General features: G+C 35.9%; 1 protein-coding gene across 3 annotated transcripts in view; it reads left to right on the top strand.

Annotated features, from left to right (window-relative positions):
• RNF180 (ring finger protein 180) overlaps positions 1-21557 on the top strand; it is a 198132-nt gene that overhangs the window by 135844 nt on the left and 40731 nt on the right. For all 3 annotated transcript variants that reach the window (XM_032404348.1, XM_032404349.1, XM_032404350.1), the window contains one exon: positions 11575-11800. In XM_032404348.1, coding sequence (XP_032260239.1) covers positions 11575-11800 — 226 coding nt within the window. The remainder of the gene's footprint in view (positions 1-11574; positions 11801-21557) is intronic.

Below are 21557 nucleotides of genomic sequence, written 5' to 3'. Positions count from 1 at the left end.
TTAGAAATCTTAGTTGTTCACTTACTATTTTAACAAATTCACACACCTGTGTATTTAGTCTCCACTGAGATATAAAACCTTACATCATTCCAAAAAATTTCCTATTCCCCTTTCCAGCCATTTCCTGTTTCATACCTTGGAGCCAACTACTATTCTGATCTTTTTCAACCACAAAGTAATCTCACTTAGTGTAGAATTCTACAAAAATAGAATTAGGTGTTATGTACTCTTTGGTGAAGGCTTCTTCCATTAAACAGTGTTTTTGTGATTCACTAATGATGTTTTATATATAAGTAATTGATTTTTTTATTGCTGAATAGTATTCCACTCTATGACTATACCAAAATATATTTATCTGTGCCTCCACAAATCCCCTTAGCAATATTTGTTCTGGCCTAGCTACCACCTTGGAGAACAACTCAACTTTGGCTCTGTCCAGCAGCTACTCCAGCAAGCAGGTTAACAAGAGCTTCTCTGTTATCACTGAAGCATTAGATGCAGTGAGGACCCCTCGATTCTCATGTGTGTGTAACCTGGAGGTGAGGGGGTGTTAATGCCCAGTGGGGCACATTTTGGATCAATAGGAGATGGGCACCAGCAGATACATTTTTCTCCCTTCATCCCTCAGCAGACTATAGATCACACTACATGTAGTGGGGACATGGTAGTTCATAACCCTCTCCTAAAACTGTACTCGATACCAATTAAAGGCCTACTCAGAAATCTATCCTCTCATATCTTCTCTTCCTCTTAACGTCACTCCCTTTTTCTCTCACGCCTGCACTCCCTAATAAACTAATAGCATGTAAACTTCTGCCATACTTTGGATTCTGGAGAACCCCAGCTAATGCATCCTATCTGTAGAAATTGATGTTATTTTTAATCTTTGTCCTTGTATTCACCTGAATGGTTTCACTGGGGTCTTTCCAGTATGGCAAGTACATTTTTCTCTTTTACCAATCTTTCTATTCTCTAACATAAGTGATATTTACTGAGCATCTTCTATATCCAAGCATTCTTCTAAGTAATAGGAATACAGTGATTAAATATATTAAACATAATATTCCTGATTCCTTCTTGATGGCCAGAAGTTATATAGAAATGGTTTAAAGGCTATTGATTAGCCATTTCTAGTCACTTCTATTACCTTGCCTCCATTGCTTTGCTCTGACAATAGCAGAAATAATAGTATTTTTAAAAACATGAATATTGGTATATTTTTAATAATTTCAGATTCAAAGACCTTTATATCGAATGTGACCACAGGCTATTTTATATCTCTATGACAGGGACTTGCAAATGGATAGTAGATGTCCTGTATAGAGAATCTGGAGGACACTTTGTTTCACAGAAAGTACAGTCTCTCAAGTAAGGCTACTGAGATATCAGGATTAGCCTCCTGGTGTTCATCCCATATTATTTCCCCTGAATCACTTAAGGCCAATTGGAGCACATAGTTATGGCTATAAATGGGGAAGGGTGAATTTCCCAATTAAAAAAAATCCATAAATTGTTGGCAGAAGATGGGCGGAATGAATGCTGGAAAGGTTTCCCCAAAAGTGTCCACTAAAGCAAACCATACCAGATCTGAATGGTGTGTAGGAATTAGGGAAGAGTAGAGGTGAAGAGTAGGCAGAAGGAAGAGCTTATGCAAAAGTTCCAAATTAGTGAGGAATTTGGTCTAACTGAGAAAGAAAAGGATAGTTTTTAGAGATGTCATTTAGGGTACTGAGTCAATTCTTGCCTAAAGCTGGATGCACTTCTAGATTTTTCGATTACTGGCACCAGTCGATTCCATTTTAACTTTTGAGGCACTTAGAATTGGGTTTTCTGTAATTTGCAACAAAAAGATTTCTAACAAGATGTTGACTTAAATACCACTACCTCAAGGAAGCCTTTCTGGACCCCACACTAATTTGAGTTCCTCTGTTTTATGCTTTCTTAGCATCCTTTTATTCTCTGCCACCAGACCAAAAGCTACATAGTGTATTCTCAGAGCCTGGGAAAGTGGCTGGAACACAGTGGGCCCTCAATAAATATTTTTTGAGAGAATATAGAGATTAAAAAGCTGAATTAGGAAGTGGCAATGAAAATAAAGGGAATCACAATTAAGGGAGTACAGGGGAACATTGAAACAGTTGAAGAACTAAACTTGGCAAAGATTGGATGTAGGAGGTGAGGGGCAAGAGTCAAATCTGGGGGAGAAGTGAATTCAAGTTAGAATACGTTAAGATTGGAGTCCTAGTATGGTCATTTACAAAAGGCAGTGATGATTTTTTATTTGGAGATCAGAAGAGGGATAAGATTAATCAAAGATTTTGCTGGCATCATTACAAAGAAAATAGATTCTGAGGATAGTAAGAAAGGGTAAGTTCACCTAGGGAACTAGAAAGTGCAGAACACAATCTTCATAAAGACCATTACTAAAAGGGCATTGGCAGAGAATACATACGTAAGAAGTCAGTAACAATAAACAAAATGAGGGATATCCATACAATGAAATATGACTTGATCATAAAAAGGAATGAAATACTGATACATACTATAACAGAGAAAAATTTTGAAAACATTAAGTGAAAAGAAGCCAAATACAACAGGACATGTTTTGTATGACTCTGTTTATATGAAATGTTCAGAATAGGCAAATCTATAGAGACAGAAAGTAGGTTTGTGGTTGCCAAGGGTGGGGCACCAGGAGGAGGGGAGAGGGAAATGGGAAGTGACTGATAATGGGTATGCAGTTTCTTTTTGGAATGAGGAAAATTTTCTGATATTCGGTGGTGGTAATGGCTGCACAACCTTATGAATATACCAAAGCCCCTGAATTGTGCACTTTAAAATGGTGAATTTTAGGGTACGTGAATTATACGGCAAAAAATGTCAGTAATAGGCAGAAATTGTACACAAGACACACTTAAAGAAAAAGGTAAATAAAGCAGCCGGACAGTTACAGTGAAGCCAGAAAAGACAAAGGGAAGTTCATTCTCTCTCCCTCTCCTTCTCTCGCCAACATTGAGACAAAGTAAAATGTGTTCCATAGAATAATGATTGCATTTTGTAGTCTTTAAGAACATGGTAACTAGTGCCTTTTAACTATGTGGTTGTGTATTACCAACTATAAGCATAAATAAAGATACAGTATCTTGATATTTTCCTTTTTGGAGCTAACCAATGACCTGGAATTTGCATTTTTCCTCCCTCAAGTAAACATGGCAGAAGACTTTGCAAATGAGGTGAAAACTTTCCAGAATTACCAATGTGTTAGAAATGTTACATAGCAAAACACTCTTCCTTTAATTTCAGACAGGATAGTAATTTTTTTTAGTGTATGTGATTATTAAATTTAAATGCTTCCACAAAAATATGCACAGAATATATACTGCATCATTTATCATTTTATAAAGATCTAATAACTTGTGCAGAACATGTATTTTTAAAATAACTGCTAGCACATCCTTGGTTTTCAAACTAAAAACAGAATATACTTTCAAAAAGTGACCAGCACTACAAAATATTGCAAACATTTTATTTAAAATGCCAAAAATGGGGGTGGTGAGCAATACAACTTATATAAAGCAAAAGTCATAAGTTTGTCCATAAAAAACAGTAAATTTTAGAGCTCATATGTACTCTAAAGAGAGCCAGAAATAGCAGAAATACATTCTTTCAATTTTGCTGAAGAAGGGTTTCCATTCTAATTCATTACATTTAGTCTCCAAACCCAAGTAATCTGGGGAAATATATAAAGTCTAGCCTGAGCATTTGCAATTGTTTACTGTGAATGTGGGTCATTTTCAGTTCTTTCAATGCAAAGACTGTTTCCCTAGTTTTTTACTTCATTTAACTTGATTTTTTGTTTCATAAGTAAATTGATTATCATTTGGTTTAATATTCATATTAAGAGAGCAAATAAGTTGCACAAAGTTGCATTCCCCAGAGCTTTTAATGGGATAAATATGTCTTCCAAAGGCCAGTATAGGGAAAATGACCGTATGCACTTCTTTGGAATTTTCTATTTTATACATATATCTGGTTTCATCAGTATATAGAGTGGAGCCCTGAAGGGATTTATTTATGAAGTAACATAATGAATAAATGGTTTCTGAATAACTCTGTATCTGATGGCTTGGGTAATACTCAGTATTGTATTAACCTGCAAACATACAGAGAAGTATGATCGTGAGTGGGGAAAAATATTCTAAGCCGTCATTGGTCACCTCTTAAAGGTATGTGGAGTCTTCATTTAGTCTCTTCCTTTCTGTGGGTATGCTGGTGAATTACAGGAGTAAATATTGGGAAATTTCCACTCAAAATTTGGATTACAACAGCCCCAGTATTCATTTGAGACCCCATGAATTCTGTTTTTCCTTTACCACAGGTTGTAGGGATTTGGTGTGTTTCTTCTTTTGTAGGTCCTAACTACTGACGTTCACTCTAGACCTTGGGATGTTATTTTGGACTTTTTTTTTTTTTTAAGTAAAACAAGCACTCAAGCCAGAACATCTAGATCATTTTGACATAGATTCCTAGAATTAACTCTAAAGATATTTCTGTTTTGCAAAGTTCTATAAAAAACAATTCAGATAAAGTAATTTTCAGTCTATCTAGAATAGCTTATTAATGAGGTGTTCTAATTAAGTGAATATTTGTATTAAGCAACCCCATATGAATTGCCAATTATCAAATAATTGTAATGTAGAAAGTATAACTAAAACTCTATCGAAGATCATTTCATCTTTCCTTGATGCTTTAGAGGCTACCTCAGAGTATTATAGTAGCTCTTGCTTTTCATTTTAAATGATACTATTTATCAAGGCTCCTGGGTGGCTCCATCGGTTGAGTGTCTAACTCTTGATTTCAGCTCAGGTCATGATCTCAGGGTTGTGAGATGAGCCCTGCATTGGGCTCCACAGTCAGCACGGAGTCTGCTTGTCCCTCTCCCTTTGCTCCTTCCACTGCATGCGTGCGTGCTCTCTCCTTTTCTCTTAATAAATAAAATATTTAAAAAGATAAAAATAAAAAAATAAATGAAGTTATTTGTCATCTAATAGAATTGTAAATATTAAGCTGATTGATTTTTCTCTTGATACTGTGGTCTATCTAGTTGTGGCTATCTGAAGTAAATGCTCCATACCTTCTTCCTCTCTCCTTCCCTACAGTATTCCGCCATTCTTTTTTACTTCTTAGAGCTTTTATTTCTTTAGATCCCAGAAAGAAGAGAACTGACCATCATTTAGACCCCACATTGTATTTTTTCCCTAAATTATCTTGCTTAGTAAGATGAGATTATTGTCGATGTTGCCAATTCACTAAAACTTACATGTTTCAATACAATATCTAATACAGGCCTACGGCCCAAATCACCTTTGCTTTCTACCTCCTACTGTATTTGTTGTCATACTTTTTGGTCTCAAGATCCCTTTAAAATCTTAAAGTTATTGAGAACCCCAAAGAACTTTTGTGTATATGGATTATAAATACTTACCATGTTATAAATTAAAACAGAAACATTTTTAAAGATTTATTAATTCATACACAGATAATAATAAACCATTATATGGAATCATAACATATATTATGAAAAATAATTGAAAAAAATTGAGAAGAATGGCATTTGTTTAAATTTTTACAAATCTCTTTAATATTTGGCCTCATAAACAACGTATGTATTCTCACATCTGCTTCTGCATACAGTCTGTTGCCATTTGTTGTTTTGATTGAAGCATATGAAGAAAATCCAGCCAGACACATAGTCAGAAAAGGGAACTGTATTATAATAGCTTTTCAAGATGATTTTGGATAGATGTCTTTGATATTACACCAAAACTTGACAAGTGCTAGATTATTAAAGGCTAGTTGCAATATGGAATCTGACACTTGATGTGAACTTTAAATACTCTGTTACATTAAAAACCATTGGTCTGTCTTTACACTTTGAGTGCTTCGTTTACTTATGCATAGTTTTGTAATATCATGCATTAAACATTTGGAAACTATTGGCTCACTGAATTTTACCACTCTTCTAAATGTTGTCGTATATCATCTTTTCAGAAAAGTCTTGTAAGTATTGGGAAGCTATAAACATATAGAAGTTTTCTAAAATTTTGATTTTTGCTTGAAATCCCAAATTTTATCATTTTATTTGGCAGCAAATACTATCAGTTTTTTCCCTTGAAGTGACAGATTTGCTTTGTTCATTTTTGTGAAAATGCCTGTCAAATAACCGGATCTGAATAATGAGTTTTCCTGGCCATTGTTTATTACATAACAATAGTATTCTGTGGGAAAAACAGCTAGCTCAGCTCACAACTAAAACAATATCAAAGGCGCTTTTTCTTAAAATAACCATTATGCTTCGGTATGCAACAGAAATGCTTTCTGTGTACTTCCTGTTTCTCTCACATGGAGTATTAAAAGATAATTAATAAAAATTAATCTTTTTCTTGCTTCATCAAGGGCATTCTTAGATTCTTAGCAAAAACTGGCTTTTGGCTTTTTTCTCCCCTGTATGTGGTAGAATACACACACACACACACATATACACACACACAGAATAAATTAGGTGCAAATTTTAACCTATTTTAATTATATTTATTACTTCCTTTGGAGACAATTTGAAGCAAAATTAAATTATGATATTGATTCAATGCATATTTTTAAAGAAAATAGAATTATAAAAATATGTTTTTGAAAAGAATAAACATATAACACTGCCAGAAAATAAGACAGCATGCTATCAGTGGACCACAGTCTTCCAGGAATATCTAGGGGGTGGAAGGCATTTTGCATTTATTTAGAAAATGAAGCAAATTTATTGTTTTTTTTTTAAAGGCCAAGATATTAACTGATGTAGAATTAAGAGCAGTTCTCATTAGAGACCTGGAGTGACTTCAAGATCAATTAGGAAGAACTTTGAATGCATATTGCTAAGTGAAAGAAGCCAGTCTGAAAAGGCTACATCCTGTGTAATTCCTATTATATGATGTTCTGGGAAAGGAACACTATATACAGAGATCAGTAGTTGACAGGGGTTGGAGAAAAGGTAAAAAGGATGAATAGGGGGAGCATGGGGCTTTTAGGGAAGTGAAACTATTCTATGTGATATTGTAGTTGTGGATAAATGACATTCATTTGTTAAAACCCATAGAATGTACAAAACCAAGACTGAACCCTAATATAAACTATGGACTTGGGCTCACTTTGGCAGCACATATACAAAAATAATAAACTAAGGACTTCAGTTAATAGTAATGTATCAGTATTGGTTATCAACTCTAAAAACGTACCATAATGGATGGGGCACCTGGGTGGCTCAGTCATTAAGCATCTGCCTTCCGCTCAGGTCATGATCCCAGGATCCTGGGATCGAGCCCCGCATCGGGCTCCCTGCTCAGCGGGGAGCCTGCTTCTCCCTCTCCCACTCCCCCTGCTGGTATTCCCTCTCTTGCTGTGTCTCTCTCTGTCAAATAAATTAATATATATATATATATATATATATATATATATATATATATATGTATATATATTAAAATGTACCATAATGGTAACAGAAGGTGAAACTCTGTGTGCACGTGCGTGTGTGTGTGTGTGTGGTGGAAGGAGGTATATGGGAATTCTTTGTATTTTCTGTTCAATTTTCCTGTAAACATAAAATTCATTTAAAAAAGTCTTAAATATAATATAATATTAAATATAATGACAGCAGCAAACACATTCCACGTACTGTTCTGAATGCTTTATATATATTAACTCTTTTAATCCTTTCAACTATGAGTTAGGTACTTTCATATCCCCACCTTACAAATGAGGAAAGTGAGACTCCAGGGAGTTAAGTAAGTTGCATAAGGTCATACAGGCAGCAGTGACAGAGCCCAAACAGGCTCTGGAGTCTTGCTCTTATGCACTGCCCTACTATCACTTCTTTAAAAATAACTGAGGGTTCTAGAGGGGAGGGCGATGGGGGATGGGTTAGCCCGGTGATGGGTATTAAGGAGGGCACATTCTGCATGGAGCACTGGGTGTTATACGCAAACAATGAATCATGGAACACTACATCAAAAACTAATGATGTAATGTATGGTGATTAACATAACATAATAAAAAAAAATTTAAAAAAATAGTAAGTTGGAGGAATAAGGCAGCAGTAATCACAATATTATAAATGAGCTAAAGGCACTGCTGTTTTGTTGTCATTATTACTAATAGCAACTCATGGTCTGTTAATTTTTGTGCTAGTTTTTACTGGGGTTTTTTTTGAAACATTGCTTTATATTATTTATCAGTTTACTTTTTCCTCTTCTGAGACTGGAAACCCCTAGAAAGGAGTTTGAGAGACTGCGTGTTTGGTTCTTGTAGAATAATTCCCCTGGAGCCAAAAGTAGTTGTACATTGGGCACCTGTTATATTCACCTGCTAATTTTAGTAACAATGCCTTAACATTTACTTACCTGTAGATCCTACCTGGGTTGTCTTTTTCTTTTAACCTACATCATAATCATCAGCAGTTAACATTTATTATTTGCTAGGATATTCTGAAGTCCTTTAACTCACTTAAGAATGTGGTAGTGAAGAAGAGTGCTACTCCAGATCCATAAGGGCTAGATTGAAATCCCAGCTTCACCACTAGTGGTTTGAGTTTCTCATTTTCTGAGTGAGCTCTCTGTTTCTCAGTTTTCTTTATTCTGGAAAATGATGATAGTAATAGTACCTACTTCATAGGGGTTTTGTGTTGAGGAAATTAGTTAATATGTACGACTTTAATTGTCTTATTTCTAAGTCCCAAAGTATTTCTTGGGGAACACAAGATAAATGTTTAGTTCCATGACAAATGTACTGTATTAAGAGGAAAAGTGTTATGCTGTGGTTCATGTCGTTTTGGTTTGTAAATAGGTATTTCTTTTATAATCTATTTTCTCTTAACATCTATTTGTTTTTAGATCTAATCATGAAAACTACACAGGAAAATTAGGATCACTCTCATGCAGATACTTGTTTGTTTATCTCATCTCCTCTTAATATTTTTCTGAATGAATACCCTCCATCTTTTTTATTAAAGATTTTAGTTATTTATTTGAGAGAGAGTGCTTGAGAGAGAGATCACCAGCAAGGGGGGGTAGGTAGAGGGAGAAGCAGACTCCCCTCTGAGCAAGGAGCCCGATGTGGGACTTGATTCCAGGACCCTGGGATCATGACCTTAGCCGAAGGCAGACGCTTAGCCAACTGAGCCACCCAGGTGCCCATCTTTTAACAGTACTTCCAAGGAGGTGGTTTCAGAAGTCATGCTGCCGTGGCCCTCAGTGTTTCTGTGGATAACTCTAGTTTGTCTGTGTTCCTCAAAGTAACTACAAATGTGTTGTGATATTTATACAGTGAGAGGCACATAAACCCACCCTATCCTGCGTTTGCAGTTAGATTTGCTTATTAAGTAACCACATCATATACTGAGCTTAGTTAAGTCAGTTAAAATCCCTAGCTCTTCTTGACATAAATTGCTTTTAGCTAAATTTTATTCATCTTCTATGTGTGCAGTCCATTTTGGAGTCTTCAATTAGGAATTTATATGTATCCCTGTTAAATTTAATCTTGATTTCCACCCAGCCACCTATTGAGACTTTTTTAATCTTGACTCTGCCAACTGGTTTAGTGTAGTTTACATTTCTATATTATTTGCTAATGGCATACCTTGTTCCAGAAAGGATTTTCATTCTTAACTAGATAGCTCTCTTTTCTGTCCCCTTTCCCACATTTCTGATAAGCATTTCTGGGGTCTTCATCTATGACAATTGAAATATTGAGGAGATGAAGATGGATTCATAGACACACCTATGAAAAACCTCTTTCTAGGTTGGCAGTGATCCATTAATGAGTAATTAATTTTTAAAATATAATTGTCCAACTAAGGGGAATTTAAATAAAAACTTGAAAAAAAAGTAACTATCCATCCAACAGCAAATTTTCTGTTATACAACCCTACATCTCTGCAATTTGGAGAAAAACCCAGTAGAATTCTATCCTTGAGGTAATTTGTTGTCTTCTTATATAACCATATTTATTAACCGATGTGTGCAGTTTTCTGAATTAATAAAAACTCTTAAACCTATTTAACTCCTTAAAACATAGTGCATTCTACAGGTCTTTATATATGTTATTTCTATGGTGAGGGCTGCTTCACTTAGCTTAAATAATAGATGAATAGTTGCAACCTCATTTTCTATTTTCAAACTTATATCAAGTTTATTTTCAAAATATTGTTTGTTTAAATAACAAAGATTTTATTTCTTTGATGTGTATTTTACTGAAATCTAGTTACTTTTGTCGTATATGTAGAGACAAAGTACTTCACAGAAATAAAATTCTGCACAAATATTTGGGTCACAACTTGAAATGCTTTAAGAGGTTCTAAAAATTATGGGTTTTTTTAATGCCCTGGGTTTCTTCAAGGTTAATTAGTTCAAATCTCAAGGCACAGTCCTGAGAGTCTAATGCAAGCAGAATAAGCTGGTACTATGAAATAAAATTTAGGTAAGTCAGAATCTAGGTCCATAGATGTTTTTATCTGGGATGCCTAATTCAGTACTAATTATTTACTTATGCCTTTCACTTTGCAAATGTCTTAGAAGTTTAGGAGAGGATATTCATATATCATTAATGAGTGAAAATTATGGATTTTGTGGCCTTTCCTGCAGATTTCTCTTTATTATTGTTCAGATCATAGCCACAAGCTTTCTGTTGGTGAGAGACATTTACTTCATATCCTCTGTAGTAAACTTTGTTTATGTTATATGGGATTTCACAGAATGCATGTTGTCTAGTGGATTACCTCATTTCATCCTTGCAACATCGTCACAGATGGGGAAATTGTGAGGCTAAGTTACAGGAATTCTTTTACCAGACCCTATGCTGCTAACGTCTGAGCTGCCTCTTTCCTAAGGACCTCTTTCTTAACTATTCTTTCTGGGAGGGGGCAAGGGACTCATCCTATTTCCCAGCTACTAGGCTGATTCCAGAATTACTGCAAGTCTTTTTGCCTTGTCTACTTCCTGATGTACGTTGGGCTTTGGCCATTTCTTGGCCTTGAGGTCCACAAAGGGACAAAGTATAGAGAATGCATGCATGGTATGAGGATGAAGTATGATATCCTGTTGCCCTCACTTTTCCTCATCTGCTCATGCCCATAGAAGGCTCCATACCCTTGTGACAATCACTTTATTTGCTGTGGTTGGGAGTGGGATAGATGGGGAATCTATAATCCTGGGACTAGTATACCTGATACTTAACTAGTACTGGTTAAATAGAGATATGGGTATGCTTCAATATGTTTGGGTATGTTTTAGCATTTAGTGTTATATAAAAATACTAAAAAGAATAAGACTTCTGGATTTTTCGTGTATTTTTGAGCTTCTTCTCACGTTGCAAGGTAGCCTTTCTGTCACTTTGAATATGTCACAGAAACAGATATTATGTGCTTCTCATAAATATTTTTTATTAATTTTAACAAAATACAAAGGCACTCTTTCTCAAGGAAACCAATCTCATACTGAACTAGAAAAAATTGTTTTTGCTTCTGTTTTGCAGACTTTGAATAATGAGATGAGTACAGATGATGACAATGAATATGCAGAGGAAAAGGAAAGTTACATCTGTGCAGTGTGTCTGGATGTTTATTTCAGCCCATACATGTGTTACCCTTGCCACCATGTCTTCTGTGAGCCCTGCTTACGGACTCTTGCCAAAGACAATCCTGCAAGCACTCCCTGCCCACTGTGTCGGACAATTATTTCCAGAGTCTTTTTCCAGACAGGTAACTCTTCTCTTTCATTAACATAATTGCTTGATTATTCTGACTACTGCTTTGTTCCAGTTCTAAAAGTACTTTATAAATTATTATGAGAAATTATAAATTATTATGAGAACATTATTGCAAATCATATACAGGATAATTTATTACTCTACACTTTATAAAATAGTCCTTCCCCAATTCAGAGAACTGTGTTGAAAATCATAGAATCCTAGATGAAGAGAGGGTCTCATGTCTAAACCCTACTTTATGCTGAGATCTTTTCTAAGATATTCTAAGCACTCTTGACTTGGACATCTCCAGTGTCAAAGACATTCCATTAAAATTTGAACAGCCCTGTTGATTATTTATTCCTCATATCTGCCTTTTACTGGTACTCGTTTTTTAGCCCTTGTTATCTCCTCTGGAATCTGAGAGAATAAATCTGTAAATATCTGACAAAAAACTTATATGCCTTTCCTCCACACTCCACATCTTCTCAACATCCTTACGGTTCTTAAGGTCTCGTTTCTTGAATGAAAAGTAAAATTGGGGCAAGGATCTGTTTACCTAAGTATCAGTAAAGATGGAATATAACATAGTATTTACTCTTTTCTTTTTTTTATTTAAATTCAATTAGCCAACTTACAGTATACCATTAGTTTCAGATGTAGTGTTCAATAATTTATCGGTTTCGTGTAACACCCAGGGCTCATTACATCATGTGCCTTCCTTAATGTCCATCACCCAATTAACATAGTATTTAAAACACATTATGGAGAGAAGAAAAACTAATGAATGCGGAACATAGAGAATTGCTAAGGAAAAGAGAAGAATGATAGAAGTAAGCAGAGGGGTGCCTGGATGGCTCAGTCGTTAAGCGTCTGCCTTTCGCTCAGGTCATGATCCCAGGGTCCTGGGATGGAGCCCCACATCGGGCTCCCTGCTCAGCAGGAAGCCTGCTTCTCCCTCTCCCACTCACCCTGCTTGAGTTCCCTCTCTCTGTGTATCTCTCTCTGTCAAATAAATAAATAAAATCTAAAAATAAAAAAAAGAAGCAGAGCTAATACTTACTGAGTACGCTATTGTGTGCCAAATGTTAGGGAGGAAAATGCTATCTCCACATTCTGGAGGTGAGTGTGGATGGACAGATACATAAACCATATGACTGTGCATAGTAACTATAATTAGATGAAGTATTTGGTTTTAAACATTCTGCCACTTAAGGAAAAATAAAAGTAAGTATACAATTAAATGATTCTCATGATTCATTAAAAGAAACATCCCACTTCCTAAGAATAAGCGAACATTTTTCTGGCACTTGAAAAGGGATTTTTTTTATGTGATTTCTCTTCTAGGTCATATTGAGAAACAGAGTAGTGAGTGTCCTTACATTCTCAGAGCAAATGCAGTATCAGGTTTCCTGACACTGTGCCTTTTGGTATACTCTGATAAAAGTTGAGGAAATACCAGCGTATAAATTAGGGAAAGTAACATTGCTAGTAGCCAAAACATTATGGTCTAGTTTTCTTACAGAAATAACTTTAAATTATATAGGTAATACAGTTTCATTAGAGAAAAATCAGAACATCCAGATAAAATTGTAAACTCAAAATCCTCTGTAGTCCTAACATCTAAAGACCACCTTGAGTGAGTATCCTTCCAGAATGATTTATATCTGTGTACCTAATTATTTTTCTTACAGAAAAAAATATGATTAAATTGTATATAATGCTTTTAACCTGCTTGGCTTTACTTAAAAACACTTGTCATTATATCATGATCTACTTAAGCTATCCACTATATGGGACATTTTATTTATTTATTTGTTACTATTTGCTGACATATGAGGATAAATATTTGCACACATCCTTGAGTATTTTTTTGCAAGGGATTTCCAGAAATAGAACTGGTAGTTAAAGCCATGTGTGTTTTAAAGCTATGTATATGTTGCAAAATTATACTCCAAAATTATTGTAAGCAGCATTATACAAGGGCTTATTTTCTCTACACTCTGGGCATTTTTGTTTTGTTTTGTTTCTTTTTAAATCTCTGACCCTGAACTTTGCTGATTTTTCTTATGGTTTGTTCATCTTCTTCTTGTTTATTAACAAGAAGATTTTTGGGGGTGCCTGGGTGGCTCAGTGGGTTAAGCGTCTGCCTTCAGCTCAGATCATGATCTCAAGGTCCTGGGATCAAGCCCCACATGGGGCTCTCTGCTCAGCGGGGAGTCTGCTTCTCCCTCTCACTCTCCCTCTGTGCTCTCTCTCTTGCTATCTCTCTCTCAAGTAAATAAATAAAAACCCTTAAAAAGAAAAGATTTTTTTAAAAATTAGTGTCAGCTTTTGTCATAGGTGGTAAATCATTTCCCTGTTTGTCATTTGTACTTTAGTTATGTTATTGTGTTTTATGAATGTGCAGAACTTTTATATTTTTATGTATCTCATGTAGCAACCTTGGTGTTTATTATTTCTAATTTCAAAGTTAGGTGTTAAAAGGCCTTATCCACTAAAGAATAATATAAACATTCTCTTTACCTACATTTATTTTAGGTTTCCAGTTTGTCCTCATATCCCCACATTTAACTCCATCTAACATCTTGTATGGTGCCTGGTTTGATTAAGAATGGAGTGCTTTTGGGGCACCTGGGTGGCTCAGTCATTAAGCGTCTGCCTTCGGCTCAGGTCATGATCCCAGAGTCCTGGGATCGAGTCCCGCATCGGGCTCCCTGCTCTGCGGAAGCCTGCTTCTCCCTCTCCCACTCCCCCCTGCTTGTGTTCCTGCTCTCGCTATGTCTCTCTCTGTCAAAAAAATAAATAAAATCTTTAAAAAAAAAAAAAAAAAAAAAAGAATGGAGTGCTTTTTTTTATGTTTGTAGACATTTATCCCGGTAACATTTGTTGAACAGGCCATTTTTCCTATTCTAATTGAATTGACATTCTTTAAAAAGTAATAATAACAATTACTAAAATGTACAATACACTAAATACACTAAAGTGTATTTCTTGGCAGCTCTTCTTTTCCATTCATATTTCTATCTTGTCATATACCATTACTTTATTCTTTTTTTTTAAGATTTTATTTATTTTAGAGAGAGTGCACCCGCAAGTGGGGAAAGGGGCAGAGGGAGAGAGAGAATCTCAAGCAGAGTTCGAGCTGAGCATGGAGCTTTTAGTGGGCGAGGCTCCATCTCACAACCCTGAGATAATGACCTGAGCCGAAACCAAGAGTTGGACACTTAACTGACTGAGCCACCCAGGCATTTCCCCCATTACTTTACTCTTAAAACTATTATATCGTGTATGTTTTAATAACTCAAAAGTAAATTAAAATTATAAGTTATGTGGGGATAATTTATATTTTTAATTGACATTGATATAATATTGAGTGATTATTATTATGGTATATCACCTCTCAATACATTTCTGCAATTTCCTTCCTAAAGTCTCTGCACATTTCTTACTAGCTTTCCACCTGTGTATTTTTGTTGTTGCTATTGTAAATGAGATTTTTTTTTCCTTTTCTGATTTCAAATGCTTTGGGTGATTCTTTGGAGAAGTTAGTTTACTGTCTTAGAGTATTCTGTTAATCTTACTGAACCCTGACAGTTACTTATTAAGTGAATGAATCATCTCAGTTACCTAATGTCACCATTCAGATTGTGGACAAACCAGGGGATAGTTCCTGTCAAAGGTCAGAGTGGGAAAGCTATCATTTCCTAAAGGAACTCAAGATCTTTGGCGAATGAGTAAGGGGTTAGTTATAACATAATTCTGTTATAGTAGCTCATTGGATAGAAAGAATAATTAGATTCCCCCCAGATTTATTCCAGAGACTGTACTTCATCAAAATGATTTTAAACTGGAACTATAACATTCACCAGATAGGCAATTTTGCTTAAGTTACTTAACACTATTAGATGTGATCTTGATAAAATACTTAACATGTTACAAGTTGGGAAGAGGAAGTGGGAAGGATATGTAGAAGGAATTGATATCTGGTTTTTTTTTATGTAAATCAAGATATACTGTTGATGGGGTGCCTGGGTGGCTCAACTGGTTAAGCTTCTGCCTTCAGCTCAGGTCATGATCCCAGGGTCCTGGGATTGAGCCCCGCATCGGGCTCCCTGCTTGGCGGGGAGCCTGCTTCTCCCTCTGCCTCTTCCCCCAGCTTGTGCTTGCTCGCTCTCTCAAATAAATAAATAAAATCTTTTAAAAATAAAAGATATACTGTTGAAAGTTGATAGAAAAAAGTTACAGTAGACACTATTGGTTGCTAATTAGTATCCATTACATCCTCCTTCTTTTCTAATATAACTCTGAGTTTTACTCAACTATTGAATTACCCCAACATAGACCAGGCGGCTCCCGGGTAGCAGACCCCATCCTTGGCTCCTTGGTAATCTATCCCCTTTGCCAGTGATTGGTTCACAAATCAGCATGTGGTCCAGTTCTGACCAATGAGATGAGAAGAAAGTTTGTCTTTACTCTTATGAGATGGAAAAGCCTTTCTCTTTCCCATTGGACATAAACAAGAAAGTGTGTAACAGGGATAGTTATTGGCAACCATCTTATGAGTAAGCGGGGAACCAGCTTGGTATGAAGCCTTTATTTTGGATGGCAGAATTGAGGAAAGAAAAGAACATGGGGTCTTGATAACATTGTTTAACCACTGAGTTAGTCATCTTTGAAGCCCACCCTACCTTTGGATTTCCTGTTCCATTAAATAATTAATTTTACTAATTAACTAATACAGTTGAGGAAATTTTTTGTTAATTTCAACCAAGAGCACCCTAACCAATAAAAGCATACTAATAAATATAGTTAACAAAGAAACTAAAAATGATGATATGATACAAAATCTTGAGAGGTTAAAAGGAAAGAAGATAGTATAAAAAGACCTAACTCCTCTTAGAAGGAAGTCAATAATATTTAAAGATAATAAATAGTAAAGAGGTTTCTGGAATGGTGCTATGACAGGCTCAGTCCTCATCCCAGCAGAACAACCATTTAACTGAGGAAATGATTTTTTTAATTGAAACCTCTGGAAATTGTTCTAAAGATACAGAAAATAGAGAAGTACTTATTTTTTAATCTAATTATATACCACTATTCTCGGTAAGAACATAAAAACCCTGTAGCGTTTGGATATCCACACACAAAAGAAAGGTGACCTTGGAGCCCTACCTTACACTATTTACACACCCACACTACCTTACACTATTTACACATACACGCACGCACATACGCACACACTAATTAAAATGGAACAAAGACCTAAATGTAAGAGCTAAAATTATGAAACTCTCAGATGAAAACATAGGTGTAAAATTTTTTGAAATTGGATTGGGCAATGATTTCTTAAAAGTGACAACTAAAGCACAAACAACCAAGGAAAAAAACAGATAAATTAGACTTTATCAAAGTTAAAAACTTGTGTGCTTCAAAGGATATTATCGACAAAGGATATTAACAACTTTCACAGAGTGAAAGAAAATATTTATAAGATACATATGTGACAAGGACCTAGTATCCAAAATATAGGAAGAATTCTTACAACTCAACAATAAAATGACAACCCAATTTCAAAATGGGCAAAGAGTTTGAATAGAAACTTCTCCAGGGAAGATAAAAAAAAAAAATGGCCAATATACACATAGAAAAATGCTCAACATCATTAGTTATTAGTTGCAAATCAAAACTGATATCACGTCACGCTCACTAATATGGCTACAATCACAATGATAATAACAAGTATTAACAAGAATATATAGAGAAATTGGGACTCGTATTTTTTGTTAAAATATAAAATGGTGAAGTCACTTTGGGAAAAAGGAGGATAAGTTTGTACAAGGCAGATTCTAAGCTTGCTTGTGAGATTGGGGAAGGTTCTGGTGTGTCCCAAGTTAATTAGAGTGCTTTTTTCTTCGAAGATGAGAAGGACACCAACGTAGGCAGGTTTGAGGAGGAAGATCTCTGGATAGGTGAGACCCTTTCCATTCATTGGCTGACAACCTCACCACATCCTTTCTGACCCAGAGTCCCCACATCAGTACCCCAACACTAAGTCTATTCAGGGAGGTGCTATATGCTTCATAACAGGATCTGCAGGCCACCTAAAATCAGCACACCAAGAAAAGGAAAAGGCCATGGTTTACAAGCATTATGTGGAGAGGGGGTCATCGAGGTGACAGAGGAGAATACCTCAGACAAGAACATGGTTTCGTTGTGAGGGAACATATCGTATTTTCTTTTTTTTTTTTTAAAGATTTATTTATTTATTTATTTATTTGACAGAGCGAGACACAGTGGGAGAGAGAGCACAAGCAGCGGGAGCAGGAGAGGGAGGAGAAGCAGACTCCCCGCTGAGCAGGGAGCCCGATGCGGGGCTCGATCCCAGGACCCTGGGATCATGACCTGAGCCGAAGGCAGACGCTTAACGACTGAGCCACCCAGGCGCCCCCATATCGTATTTTCTTGAATTGACTTTATGACTGAAGCCTTCAAACCATGTGTGTAACTTCCCCTATTGTGGACTGACGCTGAAGGATCCTCCTGTAGGCAGTCCTACTATGGACCCAGTATCCATTGTTCAGAGATCCTAACCCGTGGTTATATAGTAAATGAGAGTGTCTTGGGTATTGCAAAGGGAGCCACAGGGTCAGTATAAGCTACTCCCCAATTGCAAAATCACTCAGTGCCATCCCTCCTTCCCACTCAGATGCACCAGACCTCAGCAAGAAGGTTTCCCACTCTTGTTCCACTATTTGCATCCATTCAATCTCCGTCTCCCTTTTGATACCCCCGCCCCTATACCCACTACTCTTGTGCCTTTACTTAGCAGAACATGCTGATGAGCAGATACACTGGTAAACTCCATTGGAAAAAAGAAAAGGAAATTTTACCTTGCATATAGAAGTCCCTAACTAAATAAGGAAATGACATTTAAGCTAATCTAGGACTTTAAGCATGAGGAGGCCTATGATTTTTCACCAGGAATATTTTAGCTGTCTCAGTAATTGGGGGATGATACTGGCATCTAATCAGTGGGGGCAGTGATGACAGATATCCTAGAGTGTTTGGGCCAGTCCTACACAGTGAAGAATTTCTCTGTGTTCTGTCTGACATTCTCATGTCCTGCTGGGCTTTATCCAGGACATGCAGCTCATCCAAAAGAATATCACACTTCTCTTTTTATCTACTGTGACAGTCTATAATTGGTCTTGGTCTATTATCCCTATTCCCATTAAGAGCATTTCACACTTCCTCTTATTCTCTACCAGTAAAAGTCTGGTCTGTGAATTCTTATGCTAATAGTGGTTTTGTTCTTGTATCCATCCATGCCTCCACTCTCTTATTTTTTTGTCTGTCTTGTACAGAATAGTCACTGAGCCTGAAATCCAAATTCATTCTTTTTATCGGTAAGAGTATCTGACTATGTCATGATGTTTTCTAGTGCAGTCATTCTCAACTTTAATATGTGGAAATAAATATTTTTATTATAAAAAAGAAATATCAGAGTAAGCATATTTAAAGCAGTGTTTTTCAAAACTCAATGAAAACACACAAACTCTTAAAATCTTCAGGGCTTCAAGGGCAATGCTTACTTTGCACCTGTGTAAGGGGGGCAAAAAAGTGCCATTTGCAAGGGATCTTAACTCTGCTGGTGAAATTCATTTTGTACCCATGTGAAGCACCCATGTGGTACCACCTTTACAATTTTTACTGTATCCATGTACCACCTGAATTATTTTTTTCTTAAGAATTTTCTTCATATCAACACTTTTTCCTTAAATACTAATGTTAGCCTCATCCTTAGCAATATATTTGTGAATTTATGTTTGATCTAGTTTATACATTTCTTCTACTACACATTAAATAGGTAACTTTGACATTTTTAAACATTTTCATTCAATATCATCCAAAATCATTTCACATATTGCTAGTGCTTTGCAAACCAAGTCTTAAAAATGACTGACTTTTAGTTAAGGAGGTTAATCTCCAGAAAAAAACTGATAACAGGAACACTTAAACAGCCCCTGGGGATTGGAAGTAGAGGTAGAAATAAGGAGTGGAACAGATCATTGTTGTTTCATTTTTTGTTTTATTTTGTTTTGTTTTTGCCCTTTTATACCATTGGATTTTTTAAACCATAGGTGTGTGTGACTTTGACAGTTTTTAAAAGTGATAAACCAGTGGTGCAGTGGGCCGGGAAGATAGAACCCAATTTTTTTTCACACAGAAGAAAGACAGAATTATGGATTCTTTGAAGCCAGGGATGGATGCTGTGATAACCTTTTGAGAATCCAGTAATATATCCGTTGTCCATAGGATTTCAAAAGCCTTTTTCTGAATCTTGAAATGTAACTTTACATACAAAATAATAACAGTATGCATCATCACAGCATAAAGTACTTAACATTTTGTCTTTATCATAGTAAGGCTCAATAAATGTGATGGTTAAACTAGGCTTAATTTACTAGATCTCCTCTTAGCCTTATTATTCCTCTAGCAGAAAGTAAACTATTCTTGGGTGATGAAACAGTCACTAAAATGGTTCTTGGTGCTCCAGAGTCATTAAAGAACCTCAGTAAGTACAAAGTGAACACAACTGCTTGAGGTGAAAGCTTGGATAAATGCTCTAACCTGAAAAAGTCTTAAAATACTAGCAGATTTCTTCTGGGATTGAAGGGTTAAAAAATGATAACTCATTTACTATTCTGGTACAAAAATTATAAGTATAAAGTATTGTAGTAGCAAATGATAAATGGAATTATCAGATTAAAGTGGATAAATCTTTAACTATGGTTTACCTAGCTAATAAAATAGGAACTCCTAAATACTAACATCAATTCAGCATAAATTATACAATTATAATGATTCAGATGCTGTAAAATCCATAACTTAATTTTGAAACTGTCAAATATAAAATTTTTGGTTTGGCTTTGTATCTGTTATATCTGCCTTTGTCATCAGGCTCCATATTTAGCTGGAAAATGGGACTTCCTAAACCAGACTTTAGCTTTGAACGATTTACTAGTAAAGAATGTGAAAATAAGGTTTAAATTTATTTTCATAGGGTAAACAGATAAATAGTCATCAATACTGAGTGGGATATTCCTGACTGACTCTCTTTTCCCAGCATGAAGAGCTCTTCTGAACCCCACATTCTATAGGGCATGTACTTACTAGTAGAACTTGCAGCCACCCCAGGGTGAGAACCTGCTAGGTGTGAAGAGTTGGTTTTAAGACTTATATTATGGCCTTAAGGAGGGCACTTGATGTAATGAGCACTGAGTGATATATGCAACTGATGAATAACTAAGTCCTACCCCTGAAACTAATAATATATGTTAAATAAATTAAATTTAAATAAAGAATTTTCTAAAAAGACTTATATTACTGGTATTTCTGTGATTCAAACTAGCCATATTCTATTGAATGCAGGCTGTAATAGCAGATTTAACTTTTTCCCTAACTTGTGTTGTTGTTCTTAAAGGTGAGCATTTCTTCCTATGTCCTCGTGCTTTCTGTGGCTTTCTGATACTTTCTAGAATTTAAAGTGAAGGGGCGCCTGGGTGGCTCAGTTGGTTAAGCGTCTGCCTTCGGCTCAGGTCATGATCCTGGGGTCCTGAGATCGAGTCCTGCATCGGGCTCCCTGCTCAGCAGGAAACCTGCTTCTCCCTCTGCCTGCTGCTCCCCCTGTTCATGCTCACGCTCTCTCTCTCCCTCTCTCTCTGACAAATGAATAAATAAATAAATCTTAAAAAAATAGAATTTGA

The sequence above is a fragment of the Phoca vitulina genome, unplaced genomic scaffold, assembly GCF_004348235.1.
Source record: "Phoca vitulina isolate PV1807 unplaced genomic scaffold, GSC_HSeal_1.0 scaffold6, whole genome shotgun sequence".
In the NCBI taxonomy this organism is placed as follows: Eukaryota; Metazoa; Chordata; class Mammalia; order Carnivora; family Phocidae; genus Phoca; species Phoca vitulina.
This window is presented reverse-complemented; position numbering and strand designations above follow the sequence as displayed.